The following is an 11,998-nucleotide window of genomic DNA, read 5'->3' on the forward strand; positions in this document are numbered from 1 at the left end:
ACAATTAGTGTTCCAAACTTACCTTGTATGTATTACTTATTTTTTATTAGTTTGAAAAATAAAATATAATTTAAGTTTTTATTGTTTAATATTGTGTTATCAATAAAATGATATATATAGTGATAGACATGTTGAATAGCTCTCAATCCTCAAAAACCAAGATATTTTTAGGGTATATAACTTCTTTTTTGGTATACATAAATGTTTGTATTAAAAACTAATATTAATATATTAAATCAAATATTTAAAAAAATATTAAAATTATTTTATTATTTCTTAAATAATTTCTTTAATAAACTTGTCAACAATCCTTATCATAAAAATTGAACCACGTTGATCCAGCTATGATCCTAGGTTACTAACTTACCATAACAAGTATGATAATGTTTTTTCATTGTTGTTTATGGACAAATCAGATAATTAAAAAATGGAGAAGATTCTGAATGAGTTATAATTACAACGTTACATTATGACTCAATTACAGCCATATAATTGACACCACTTTGGTACACATCTCTATTATCCAAGACAATACAAAAATATATTCTCATTTATCTATAATTTATTTGTATTATTTTTATCTATAAGTAAATTATGATTAAAAATGAATGATAAATGATAATAACGTAAAAAACTCTAATAATTTTTTGTATTTATCTATACTAGCATGTCGACAAACATTTCGTATATGCCGACCCACATTTATATTTTATGTTATTTAAGTATTAAATTTGTATTTTTTTATTTTAGAGAATTAGAATGATTTTTATTATATATACTGTTCTAATTTTTATATTTATTATAATATCCAACTTAAAATTAAAGATTTCAAATTTTAGCTTCGTATATAATATAAATATAGATATAAACCATCACTCATTTACCTACAATTCCCACTTTCAAAATCACTATCTCTCTAGCACAAAAATTTGACCTTTTTCTCTCTCTCAATTTTGGTTATTTATACTAACAGGGCATAGTGTACTGGACAATCTTTTTATGTTATAGGGTAATTCTTATTTTTGTTTTGTTTATTTTATGACATTGCAATGCATGACTAGATTAGATGCACTTTATACAAGTTAAAGATTTTGTACACCATTTTGGAAGAATCCAAGTGAGTGTAGTTGTCTAGCTTCAAAGTAGACAATGAACAATTTCTGAAGTGTAGATCTAGCTTATTGAATCATTATAATTGCTATTGTAACTTCATCCATGTTATGTTCTTATCTGATTGTGAAGTTGTGTGTTGCAGGAGAAGGAATGGCCAAAGTTTCAATCTTTTTGGTGGGTCTTATGCTCTTACAATGTTGGGTAGCTATGACAGATGCAGAACACTTGAAATATAAAGATCCAAAGCAACCTTTGAACACTAGAATCAAAGATCTTCTTAACAGAATGACTTTGGAAGAGAAAATTGGCCAAATGGTGCAGATTGATAGGAGTGTTGCTTCTGCTGATGTGGTTAACAAGTACTTTATTGGTAAAGTTGCAACTTTGTCAAAATAAAAGGAATGTTATGTATTTTAGCTTTTTAATTTGAAAAATTGAATTTTTGTGTTTTTGGGTGTAGGGAGTTTGCTAAGTGGTGGAGGGAGTGTCCCAAAGCCACAGGCCTCTGCAGAGGATTGGATTAACATGGTGAATAGTTTTCAAAAGGGTGCTTTATCAACTAGACTAGGGATTCCAATCTTTTATGGAATTGATGCTGTTCATGGAAATAACAATGTCTACAAGGCTACTATTTTTCCTCACAATGTTGGTCTTGGAGCCACTAGGTATGTGTGTATATATATATTCTTTCTTATTTATACTGTCAATAGATGGTGAGTTTGGCACAATGTAAGGTTTTGCTTAGTAACTACAAGGTCACAGGTTCAAATCCTGGAAACAACATCTCCGCTTGTTGAGCCGCCCTTTATTTATAATTTCAACGCACAACCTATTTTCTCATTGTAGATTTGCTATATTAGGTTGTGTTTTGAGTAAATCAAAAGTGGTGCTGTTTGATGTTGAAATATCACCATAAGCTAGAATGAATTTATATGCAAGCTACTAAGCTATCCATGAGATAATATTAAGCATCCTCTAACCGATTAACATTGTTGATGCTATTAAATAAATTTTACTTATTCATGATTGAATAAGAGGACGGTTGAGTGCACGAGGTTGGTATGAAGGGGTATATATATACAACCTTACCCTCGTGAGCGAAATGGTTGTTTCAGGTTATGAAGTCGTGACCTGGATATCCTCGTACTCATTCATGTTTTTATTGATTTGAATAAGTTTTCTAATTTTTTCTTTGGTTGTGTTGCCCTGAGTTGTTATTTCTTAACCTTGTTTGGGGTTACTGTACTTCGGAATCTCAATGATGAAATTTATGTTGGACAATCAGGAATCCTGCACTTGTAAGGAAGATTGGAGAAGCAACTGCTCTTGAAGTTAGAGCAACTGGAATTCAATATGCCTTTGCACCTTGTATTGCGGTAATCGATAAGAACCAAATTTTGTTGTTGTCTTATGTAGGGCTTTTTCACTTCTAACCTTTCTGTTTGTATAGGTCTGTAGAGATCCAAGGTGGGGCCGGTGTTACGAAAGTTACAGTGAAGATCATAAGGTAGTTCAAGCTATGACTGAGATAATTCCAGGACTGCAAGGAGACATCCCTGCAAACTCTCCCAAGGGTGTTCCATTTGTTGGTGGAAAGTAAGAATTCTTGTTGTTGCAAGCAATAGTTTAGTTTGATATTCCTATTTTTTAATGTTATTATTTATGGGTATTTGATAATCTAAATAATGACTTTTTTTAAAGACAAGTCCCACATCGGATGAGAATATGGCAGATCCAATGCCTATAAGGCTTAGACAATCCTCACCCTGTGAACTATTTGTGAACATCCATAGATTTTCGGGTTGAGTTGGGCCTAGTCATTCTAATATGGTATCTGACCAGCATGCTGGGAAGGAAGTCCTACATCGCGGTGTGGTTGAACTACTTCTCTCATTGCGTTGATTTCATAGGTCTAGTAAGGGCAAATGGGCAATGTAGTTGCTCTACATCATTAAGTTACTTTGTATGCTCTTGCTCTTATCATGCTAACCATTACTTATAATGTTTATTCTGTAATAAGTGATCCAAAGGCATAACAGTGATTCAATTCATTTTCTTGTTATTGTCTGATGTATTGGTGTTTCTTTGCACAGGAAGAAAGTTATAGCTTGTGCTAAGCACTATGTCGGTGATGGTGGAACGGTAAGAGGAATCAATGAGAACAACACAGTGATAGACAGACATGGATTGCTTAGCATTCACATGCCAGCATACTATAACTCTATCATTAAAGGTGTGTCCAGCATCATGATCTCTTATTCAAGCTTGAATTCAAAAAGGATGCATGCTAATCATGAACTAGTCACCGGCTTTCTCAAGAACGAGCTCAATTTCAGGGTAATACGCAAAACATCCTTACCTTTGAGATCATGATTCACAAAAAATTACCTTCATCATTACATCAAATAAGGACTAATGTTTTGTTTTCTTCTTAAAGGGTTTTGTCATATCAGATTGGCAGGGAATTGATAGAATTACTCCCAGTCCTCATGCCAACTACACGTATTCCATTCAAGCCGGAATCAACGCTGGAATTGACATGGTAAATATCACGAACTTCAAGTCTTTCGATTATATTTGGCCTTATCTGAATTTCCAAGCAAGCAAATGTGATCTTCTAAGACATCCTCTGGCAATCCTCAGGTAATGGTTCCCCTTAACTACACAGAATTCATAGATGGCCTAACCTTACTGGTGAAAAACAAGGACATACCCATCAGCCGAATTGATGATGCGGTGAGGAGAATTTTGAGGGTCAAGTTTGTGATGGGTCTTTTTGAGGATCCATTGGCTGATTACAGCCTAGTACACGAGCTAGGGAGTACGGTTAGTAATCAATTAGTTGCGTTTATATTGTCCTTTCGCCTTATTACTTGTTACCATTTTCATAAACTAGATTAGCATTATCACTTGACAGGAACATAGACAATTAGCTAGAGAAGCTGTGAGAAAATCATTGGTCTTGTTAAAGAATGGTGAAAATGCTGATAAGCCATTGCTTCCTCTTCCGAAAAAGGCGAAAAAAATACTTGTTGCTGGAAGCCATGCAAATAATCTTGGTTATCAGAGTGGTGGTTGGACCATTGAATGGCAAGGAGTTAGCGGCAACAATGTTACTAGTGGTACAAATTTGTTCTCATCTTGGTTCCTTATTGTTCAAAAATTTGTACTAAAAAGATAATATATTGACATAAATCATCTGATTTTACAGGTACAACAATCCTTAGTGCTATCAAAAACACTGTTGACAAAAACACCGAGGTAGTGTACAAGGAGAACCCTGACTTAAACTATGTCAAGTCTAATAATTTTTCATATGCAATTGTGGTAGTTGGAGAGCTCCCATATGCAGAAACAAAGGGTGATAGCTTGAATTTGACAATACCTGCTCCTGGACCAGACACAATAACTAATGTCTGTGGTGGTGTCAAATGTGTTACCGTAATCATCTCCGGCCGTCCGGTTGTTATACAACCATATCTTCAAACAATTGAAGCCCTTGTTGCTGCATGGCTTCCAGGTTCTGAGGGACAAGGTGTGGCTGATGTCTTATTTGGTGACTATGGTTTTAGTGGAAAGCTTCCTAGGACATGGTTTAAGACTGTTGATCAGTTACCAATGAATGTTGGAGATCCTCATTATGACCCTCTATTCCCATTTGGATTTGGTCTTGAAACCAAACCAAACAAGGCTATATAGGATGAGCTAAAGTTTCATGCAGCATTTCCTTCATTAGTAATGTTATATTTTCTTATGAGATTTGATTTCTAGTTGGATGCTTATTTGGAAATATGAATCTAAGTTACGAAAGTCATGGAATCAAATCCTAGAAAATTATCCGCGACGGATGGTTTATAATTTTACATGGTATAAGTTGTGATGAGTTTGATTCTACTTGAATTTCCACCTCAAAAATTGATCCTGCAATTTTCTTACATAATCACTTTGAATTTAGTATTAGTATTTTATTATTTTAGAAGGTTTGGGTTAACATTTTTATCAATATCTCACCAGCATGCCTGAAAAAACATGAGAGGATCCTTACCTAAAAGAATCATAACTTCATTGTACTGCCCAAAGCTGAGGTTCGATCCTGGGAGCGACACTTATTGAGAGGGACTACAAACTCTGAAAGAAATTAGTCCTTATCTAAAAATGTGAGAGGATACCTTAATAATACCAAATAAATATACAAAAATATTCTTCCTATCTTAATGCATAATATTTTATAAATTGATCCATTATATTTAATCAAATAACAAATAGCATAAAACAAATGAAGATGAGTAATTTTTCAATGTTAATCATGTAATAACCATGTATAATTTAAATACAATAACAATCAAACTTTTATCTTATTATTAGGTTGAGCTCTCTTGAGAAATCATATTTATTGATAAAACTTTGATCTTTAAGTATTTCTTAATCATGTCAAATATGATTTTTCCTAGCCTCTCTTTTCTTCTAAGAAATTGATTATCTATTTACCTAAATACTATAAAGTAGTTTAAATTAAATGCAAAAAATATTTAAAAAAGTATAGTAATTAAAGTAAAAAATTCCTTGATACGATAATTAATATAAATTTTTTTAGCGTGTCCCTTAAGGCACACTGAGAAATTCATTAAAAGAATATCTCCACATACTAAGTATATTATCTTCCAATAATAATAAAGATATCATTTGCCAATAAAACCTTTGTTTTTATGGCATACACTAGAAAAAGCATTAATAAAAATTTAAAAAAAATATTTCATCTAAAAACAGAAAAGAAAGAATGGGAAGAATATTAAAATTAATATAGACAATTTTTTATTATTATAAAAAACAGTATCTATTTCTTAGTGAAGAATCAAATTAAACTATCATCTAAAAGTGACTTCGATATTTCATCCAAAATCATGTCTCAAAACATGGTTTGGGACAACAGATACTTATCCCACAAAACTTTCGCAATTTAGCCTAAGAGCTAACAAATCCTATGTAGACAAAATACTTATTGCTAAGTGTTCTATTATCTTATTTTCACAAAATCACATTGGAGCAGGTGTTATCGTCCTTACAATTTTAGCTTACTGTAGTTCTATTTGCTATGTCTTGCTGAAACCTTTAATGGTGGAGGAAGCTTTTTTTGTGAAACAACATTCGTTCATGCAGACGTTGGGATCTGTATCTGATCATTTTTGTCCTCATCTTTTATTCCATTATCTCTTTGGAAAGCATGTTTCTGAAAGTGTTCTTCAAATAACTCCATAGATATGTAGACATTTCTTATAAGAAAAAGGAAACATGTTTGTTTCCAAAAGAACACTTCTATTAAGTGCATTTTCACTTCTATCTCTTGGTTGAAACCCAACAAATGAAGAATACCAAAGAGCCTATAGTGTATGGGAAATGACATGGTCACAGAAATACACAGGGAAATATATTGATAGGGAATGCAATCATATGGATTAAGCATGAAAATACAAAATGTGTCATTTATTGCTGAATTAAAATACAGTTTTCTTCACATAAAACCATTATTTACTATTACACATGGTATGCAAGCTATAATAGAAGCATATGCTGGAATATTACTCTACCACTTCCTTGGCCTTCTCGATGGCTACATTACCCTCATCTTCAGCTTCCTTTATCTGTTTTTCTATAGTTGCCTTTTCTTCAGAGAGTGCTTCTATCTTTCCATTAATTTTTTCAAGCTTCTGCTTGAGTTTGCTGACATCCTTGGACTTGTCCTTTCCGGTCACCTTCCTCTTCTTCCAACCTTTGTTTTTGTCTTTCTTTTCATTTTTATCTTTGCCATCTTTCGCATTGGTTTTTTGTTCGCCTGCATCGTCTTCTTCATCATCTTTTTGTTCATCGATCCCCCTTGAAGTTATTTCAACCTTACCATCTTCAGCTTTCTTCTCATATTTTTCTTCATCCTTATCCTTCTTTTCGTTTTTCTTCTTATCTTTTTTCTTCTTCTCGTTATCTCCTTCATCGGTTTTTCCTTTGTCCTTCTTATCCTTACTTTTCTCATCTTTTTCTTTTTTCTTCTTCTTTTCTTTCTTCTCTTCACCATCCTCTCCATCTTCACCCTTGTCCTTGTTTTCTTTTTTCTTCTCCTTCTTCTTTTCCTTCTTCACTTCACCATCCTCTCCTTCAACTTCACCCTCGTCCTTGGTTTCTTTTTTCTTCTCCTTCTTCTTTTCCTTCTTCCCTTCACCATCCTCTCCCTTGCCCTTATCTTTCTTTATGTCAGTTTCTTCATCCTTGTCATTCTTTTCCTTTTTCTTTTTCTTCTCATCCTTTTTCTCCTTGTCTTCACCATCCTCTCCTTCATCTTCACCTTTGTCCTTGTTTTCTTTTTTCTTCTCCTTCTTCTTTTCTTTCTTCTCTTCACCATCATCTCCTTCAACTTCGCCCTTGTCCTTGGTTTCTTTTTTCTTCTCCTTCTTCTTTTCCTTCTTCACTTCACCATCATCACCTTCATCTTCACCCTTATCCTTGGTTTCTTTTTTCTTCTCCTTCTTCTTTTCCTTCTTCACTTCACCATCATCCCCTTCATCTTCACCCTTATCCTTGGTTTCTTTTTTCTTCTCCTTCTTCTTTTCCTTCTTCACTTCACCATCATCCCCTTCATCTTCACCCTTATCCTTGGTTTCTTTTTTCTTCTCCTTCTTCTTTTCCTTCTTCACTTCACCATCATCCCCTTCATCTTCACCCTTATCCTTGGTTTCTTTTTTCTTCTCCTTCTTCTTTTCCTTCTTCACTTCACCATCATCCCCTTCATCTTCACCCTTATCCTTGGTTTCTTTTTTCTTCTCCTTCTTCTTTTCCTTCTTCACTTCACCATCATCCCCTTCATCTTCACCCTTATCCTTGGTTTCTTTTTTCTTCTCCTTCTTCTTTTCCTTCTTCACTTCACCATCATCCCCTTCATCTTCACCCTTATCCTTGGTTTCTTTTTTCTTCTCCTTCTTCTTTTCCTTCTTCACTTCACCATCATCCCCTTCATCTTCACCCTTATCCTTGGTTTCTTTTTTCTTCTCCTTCTTCTTTTCCTTCTTCACTTCATCATCATCTCCTTCAATTTCGCCCTTGTCCTTGGTTTCTTTTTTCTTCTCCTTCTTTTCTTTCTTCTCTTCACCATCCTCTCCTACATCTTCACCCTTGTCTTTCTTTTCATGTTTCTTCTCCTTCTTTTCCTTATTTATATCAGTTTCTTCATCCTTGTCCTTCTTTTCTTTTTTCTTCTTCTCATCCTTTTTCTCCTTGTCTTCAAGGTGCTCATCTTCATTGCCTTTCCCCTTTTTCTTCTCAATGTCTACATCTCCATCATTGCCCCTCTTTTCCTTCTTTTTCTCCTTTTCCTTCTTTTTCGTCTTCTCTTCACCATCCTCGCCGTCATTTTCTTTTATTTTCTTTTCCTTATCCTTCTTCTTCTTCTTCTCTCCATCATCATTTACTTTCTTTTCATCCTTGTGTTTATGCTCTTTCTCTAGTGATTTGTTCTTCAGCTCCACTGCTATCTCAGTCTTCTCTTCCTTCACATCACTTGGATTTTTATCCTCGGTCTTGATTTTAAGAGAGACGGTAGATTTGCCTTCGATATCCCCTTGTTTTGTATCCTCAGTCTTGATTTTCAGAGAGACTTTAGATTTGTCTTCCATATCTACATTATCACCAGAGAATGATGTTAAAGCCTTCAATAAATTGCTTGATATGACTAAACAACTATACCAGACTGAGCAATGAGAATCAATCAATTCATTTTCCTCAATAAGATGCAGTGTTAGTGATAAGGATGGCATAATCACAGATAAAAAGTTATAAAGCAATAACAGAATATAACACAGTTCAGCATTCTCAGCATGGTAGACATATAATTAGCTAAAAACAAGGCCTAAAATTATTTACCATTTGAAAATACAATATCAAGCCAAATAATTTTCAATATGTTCAAGTCAGCATATGGTTTCGCCTTTATTTGGACGTTTGAAAATAAATAATAACAGTGCAGTATATTAACCCAACAATATGGTAGATTAACCCAAAAGCAAATTCAAATACACTGAAGTTGAACCACTAAAATATTTGCACAAGTTCCGATATCGCTACCGAAAAAACACAATACAAGACCAACCCAAAAAACTAGTAAATGAACTCTTATGCATGATATAAACATTTAATTTAGTTTTGAAATCTATCTTTCCATGGCACATCCTACTATATCCAAGCACAAAACAGAAACTATAGGTTGCAAACAGGGAAAGAAACATTAGTTAGATTTCTTCACAATAGACTTCAAAAGGAAAAGAAACATTAGTTAGATTTCTTCACAATGAAACAAATACTTTTTTAGGAAAGTAATGAAATTGTGAGAATCAAATATTGACAGCCAAGTAAATTTCAAAAAATAGCTTGCTTGAAATTATTAATGCAAACAACCATATTGGTAATTGCTTATTACTTCGGTTTCCAAAACATCAAACTTCTTAAATATGTGCACGAGACTCTCATCTAGTGAGATCTGGGATAACAAAGGTAAATGTACAAAAAAGAGTAACAACAAGGATAGAGAAAACCATAATTACATAATTCGATTATTTACACCATATAACGTACACCAAATTCAGCATGTTATGAGGTCAAGTCTCATAAAATTAATGTAAAAAGTGATGAACAACGGTAAAACATGAAAAGTTAAATATTCATATAAAGCATCTTGCTCTTATAACAAAGGACTTTGTAATCTTAAGAAATCAAACTGATTTATAATCTTATGGCTAATTCTCAAAGATCAGCTTCAGTCAACTGAAACTTGAGTCATACAGATCCTAATATCAAATCACAATACTAATTATAATTTGTAATCATAACATAAATTTAATAATAAAATTGAAATGAATAATACACGATTCCCTGAATTTAATACCTTAACATACGATCTGATTAAAATAAAGCAGAAACAAGATTGATATTTTACAAATAATCACTAATAAATTGAGATTTGCCGAATTGAATTATAAAGTGAAGAGATCAGAATATATATATATATATATATAGAAAGATAATAATACCTGTTGCGCGTGACGAGTAGCGAATTGATTCAGAGAAATCGATGAGAAGATAGAAGGTACACGATGAGAGAGGGTTGTTCTGGAATGAGGAAGATGGAGTCGGTAGCTTATTTATATTTATGTATTAGTTCCGAATGTGTTCATTCAACAAATATTGTTCTCGATAATCAAACTCTTCACTTTTTAATTATTCTATAAATTTGTGGTCTTACATAACCATGCTAACACCTTATTGATATATTAGTCTTATTGTTATTATTACTCCTATATGTATAATAGCAAAAAAATGTATCTGGTATCTATGATAATGTAAATACATAGTTATTTTTGTTTCGTTAACTTCCTAAATTTGTTAAATGATTAAAAAATATATAATAATTTTTATTCATGTTTTTTAGTTACTAATTAATTATTTTATAACTATTAAATAAGTAGATAATTAAATAATTAATTGTTATTAATTTTGGTAAAAATATTAGTATTTTTTAATTATTTATGTTACTTGATAAAAAAATAGTAATTAATTTTAACAATTATTAATTTATATGTATTAGTAGTTATTTCAATGTAATGTAATTAATGTAGTTTGATAAATTTTAAACAAGTAAAACTGATCGTTGACTCTATTAATTATTGATTAGAAGAATAAGAAAAAACAATAGTTGTTAAGACATTTGATCCATTCGAGTTATTCTTCTGATTAATTATGTACCAAAATTAATATAAATAGGTTCATCTTGATCAATTTGATTATAAAATTGGTGACTTAGCTTATTAAAGTGATTTAATTCAGTTAGTTTAATCTTTTTTAAAAACATCAAAATGATATTTTTTTAGAAGAAAACATGTATTTCTTTTAATTTATTTTTAATTTGTATTTCATTATTGTAATTAGTTAGTTTATGATAAAAAGGAATAAAATTAACTTGATTCTTAAGTATATATAATTCAGGCATTTCACCCTATGTTGTGCAATTCTTATTTCTTAGAAATGCTATTTGTAGAAAAAAAAAGGCTTTTGCTTACTCTCTGTACTGATGTTTATTATTATGAAAAAAAATAGATATTATTCCTTAATATATGGAAATATGAAATAAATTATAAAATAATATATGAGAGTCAAAAAGAAATGAAATTGATTTTTTTAATATGTTTTAGTGTATTTTAGAGACTTTAATCTTTGAACCATCAAATCTTAAATGTATTTTTTGAAATGAGTATAAAATGTATACACTGACTAATACAACAATTTATACATATGCACTTCATCATTCACCGTTTATTTGGATTATCTTTTCTGAAAAGTTAACAATAATAAAAAATCAATAGTGATGAATGATGATACAATGACAATATATAAAACTTATACACTGTCAATGTATACATCTTTTATCTCTTTTTGAAATACGGAATTGAATGTTGTTTTACTCGCATTAATTAATAACTTTCTTGAAAAATCTATCATATTCGAATCATAGTTTCCTTATATTGACTTTGTCCCTATTAGCCGGAAGATCACCCTAAACCATATTTGTCGTTTCCCATGAGAAAAAGAAATGAAAGTTAGCTATGTGCATGGTAAAGTGTAAAAATTTATAACAATTGTATAACATTCACTATTTCCTTCTATTTTTTTAAAATCAATAATTAGAAAATATAAATGATAAATGAAACAATAATAATTAGATGTGAGCATAGATTAGTTAGAACGAGTAAGATTTGTCCCTTACTCGACCATAAATATTGGTAGGGTCATTTTTTGAACATGGATCAAGCCTTAGACCCAAAGCTAACCCAACTCTAAATCGCGATCGAGT

At 31.7% G+C, this 11,998-nt stretch overlaps 2 protein-coding genes across 6 annotated transcripts; one reads left to right on the top strand and one right to left on the bottom strand.

The window, feature by feature from the left end:
• Nucleotides 989-4,957, top strand: LOC109354794 (beta-glucosidase BoGH3B-like). Of its 3 annotated transcripts, none has more exons than XM_019597527.1 (10): nt 989-1,009; nt 1,256-1,483; nt 1,574-1,778; nt 2,399-2,489; nt 2,564-2,709; nt 3,207-3,450; nt 3,551-3,655; nt 3,757-3,936; nt 4,028-4,235; nt 4,325-4,957. In XM_019597527.1, the coding sequence occupies exons 2-10, from the start codon at nt 1,264-1,266 to the stop codon at nt 4,810-4,812; spliced, it is 1,887 nt and encodes a 628-aa protein (XP_019453072.1). In that variant the 5' UTR covers nt 989-1,009; nt 1,256-1,263; the 3' UTR covers nt 4,813-4,957. The 3 variants fall into 3 exon arrangements, with proteins under 3 accessions (XP_019453072.1, XP_019453073.1, XP_019453070.1); XM_019597528.1 differs by lacking the exon at nt 989-1,009 and adding an exon at nt 1,123-1,201 and having other exon boundaries at nt 1,243-1,483; nt 3,757-3,939; nt 4,031-4,235; XM_019597525.1 differs by lacking the exon at nt 989-1,009 and adding an exon at nt 1,123-1,201 and having other exon boundaries at nt 1,243-1,483.
• Nucleotides 6,567-10,310, bottom strand: LOC109354793 (spore wall protein 2-like). 3 transcript variants are annotated; one of them, XM_019597523.1, is made up of 3 exons: nt 10,182-10,310; nt 7,073-8,773; nt 6,567-7,027 (listed from the first exon to the last, which is right to left on the bottom strand). In XM_019597523.1, the coding sequence occupies exons 2-3, from the start codon at nt 8,769-8,771 to the stop codon at nt 6,690-6,692; spliced, it is 2,037 nt and encodes a 678-aa protein (XP_019453068.1). In that variant the 5' UTR covers nt 8,772-8,773; nt 10,182-10,310; the 3' UTR covers nt 6,567-6,689. The 3 variants fall into 3 exon arrangements, with proteins under 3 accessions (XP_019453068.1, XP_019453069.1, XP_019453067.1); XM_019597524.1 differs by having other exon boundaries at nt 6,567-8,681; nt 8,742-8,773; nt 10,182-10,289; XM_019597522.1 differs by having other exon boundaries at nt 6,567-8,773.

Source organism: Lupinus angustifolius, chromosome LG08, assembly GCF_001865875.1.
Source record: "Lupinus angustifolius cultivar Tanjil chromosome LG08, LupAngTanjil_v1.0, whole genome shotgun sequence".
NCBI classification, from domain to species: Eukaryota; Viridiplantae; Streptophyta; class Magnoliopsida; order Fabales; family Fabaceae; genus Lupinus; species Lupinus angustifolius.

Excerpts from the sequence above, each read along its gene's own strand:
- LOC109354794 (XM_019597527.1), top strand. The coding sequence starts at position 1,264 with ATGGCCAAAGTTTCAATCTTTTTGGTGGGTCTTATGCTCTTACAATGT. Across the intron at positions 1,779-2,398 it reads GTTGGTCTTGGAGCCACTAG|GAATCCTGCACTTGTAAGGA; the intron begins GTATGTGTGTAT and ends TTGGACAATCAG. Across the intron at positions 4,236-4,324 it reads CGGCAACAATGTTACTAGTG|GTACAACAATCCTTAGTGCT; the intron begins GTACAAATTTGT and ends CTGATTTTACAG.
- LOC109354793 (XM_019597522.1), bottom strand. The coding sequence starts at position 8,771 with ATGGAAGACAAATCTAAAGTCTCTCTGAAAATCAAGACTGAGGATACA.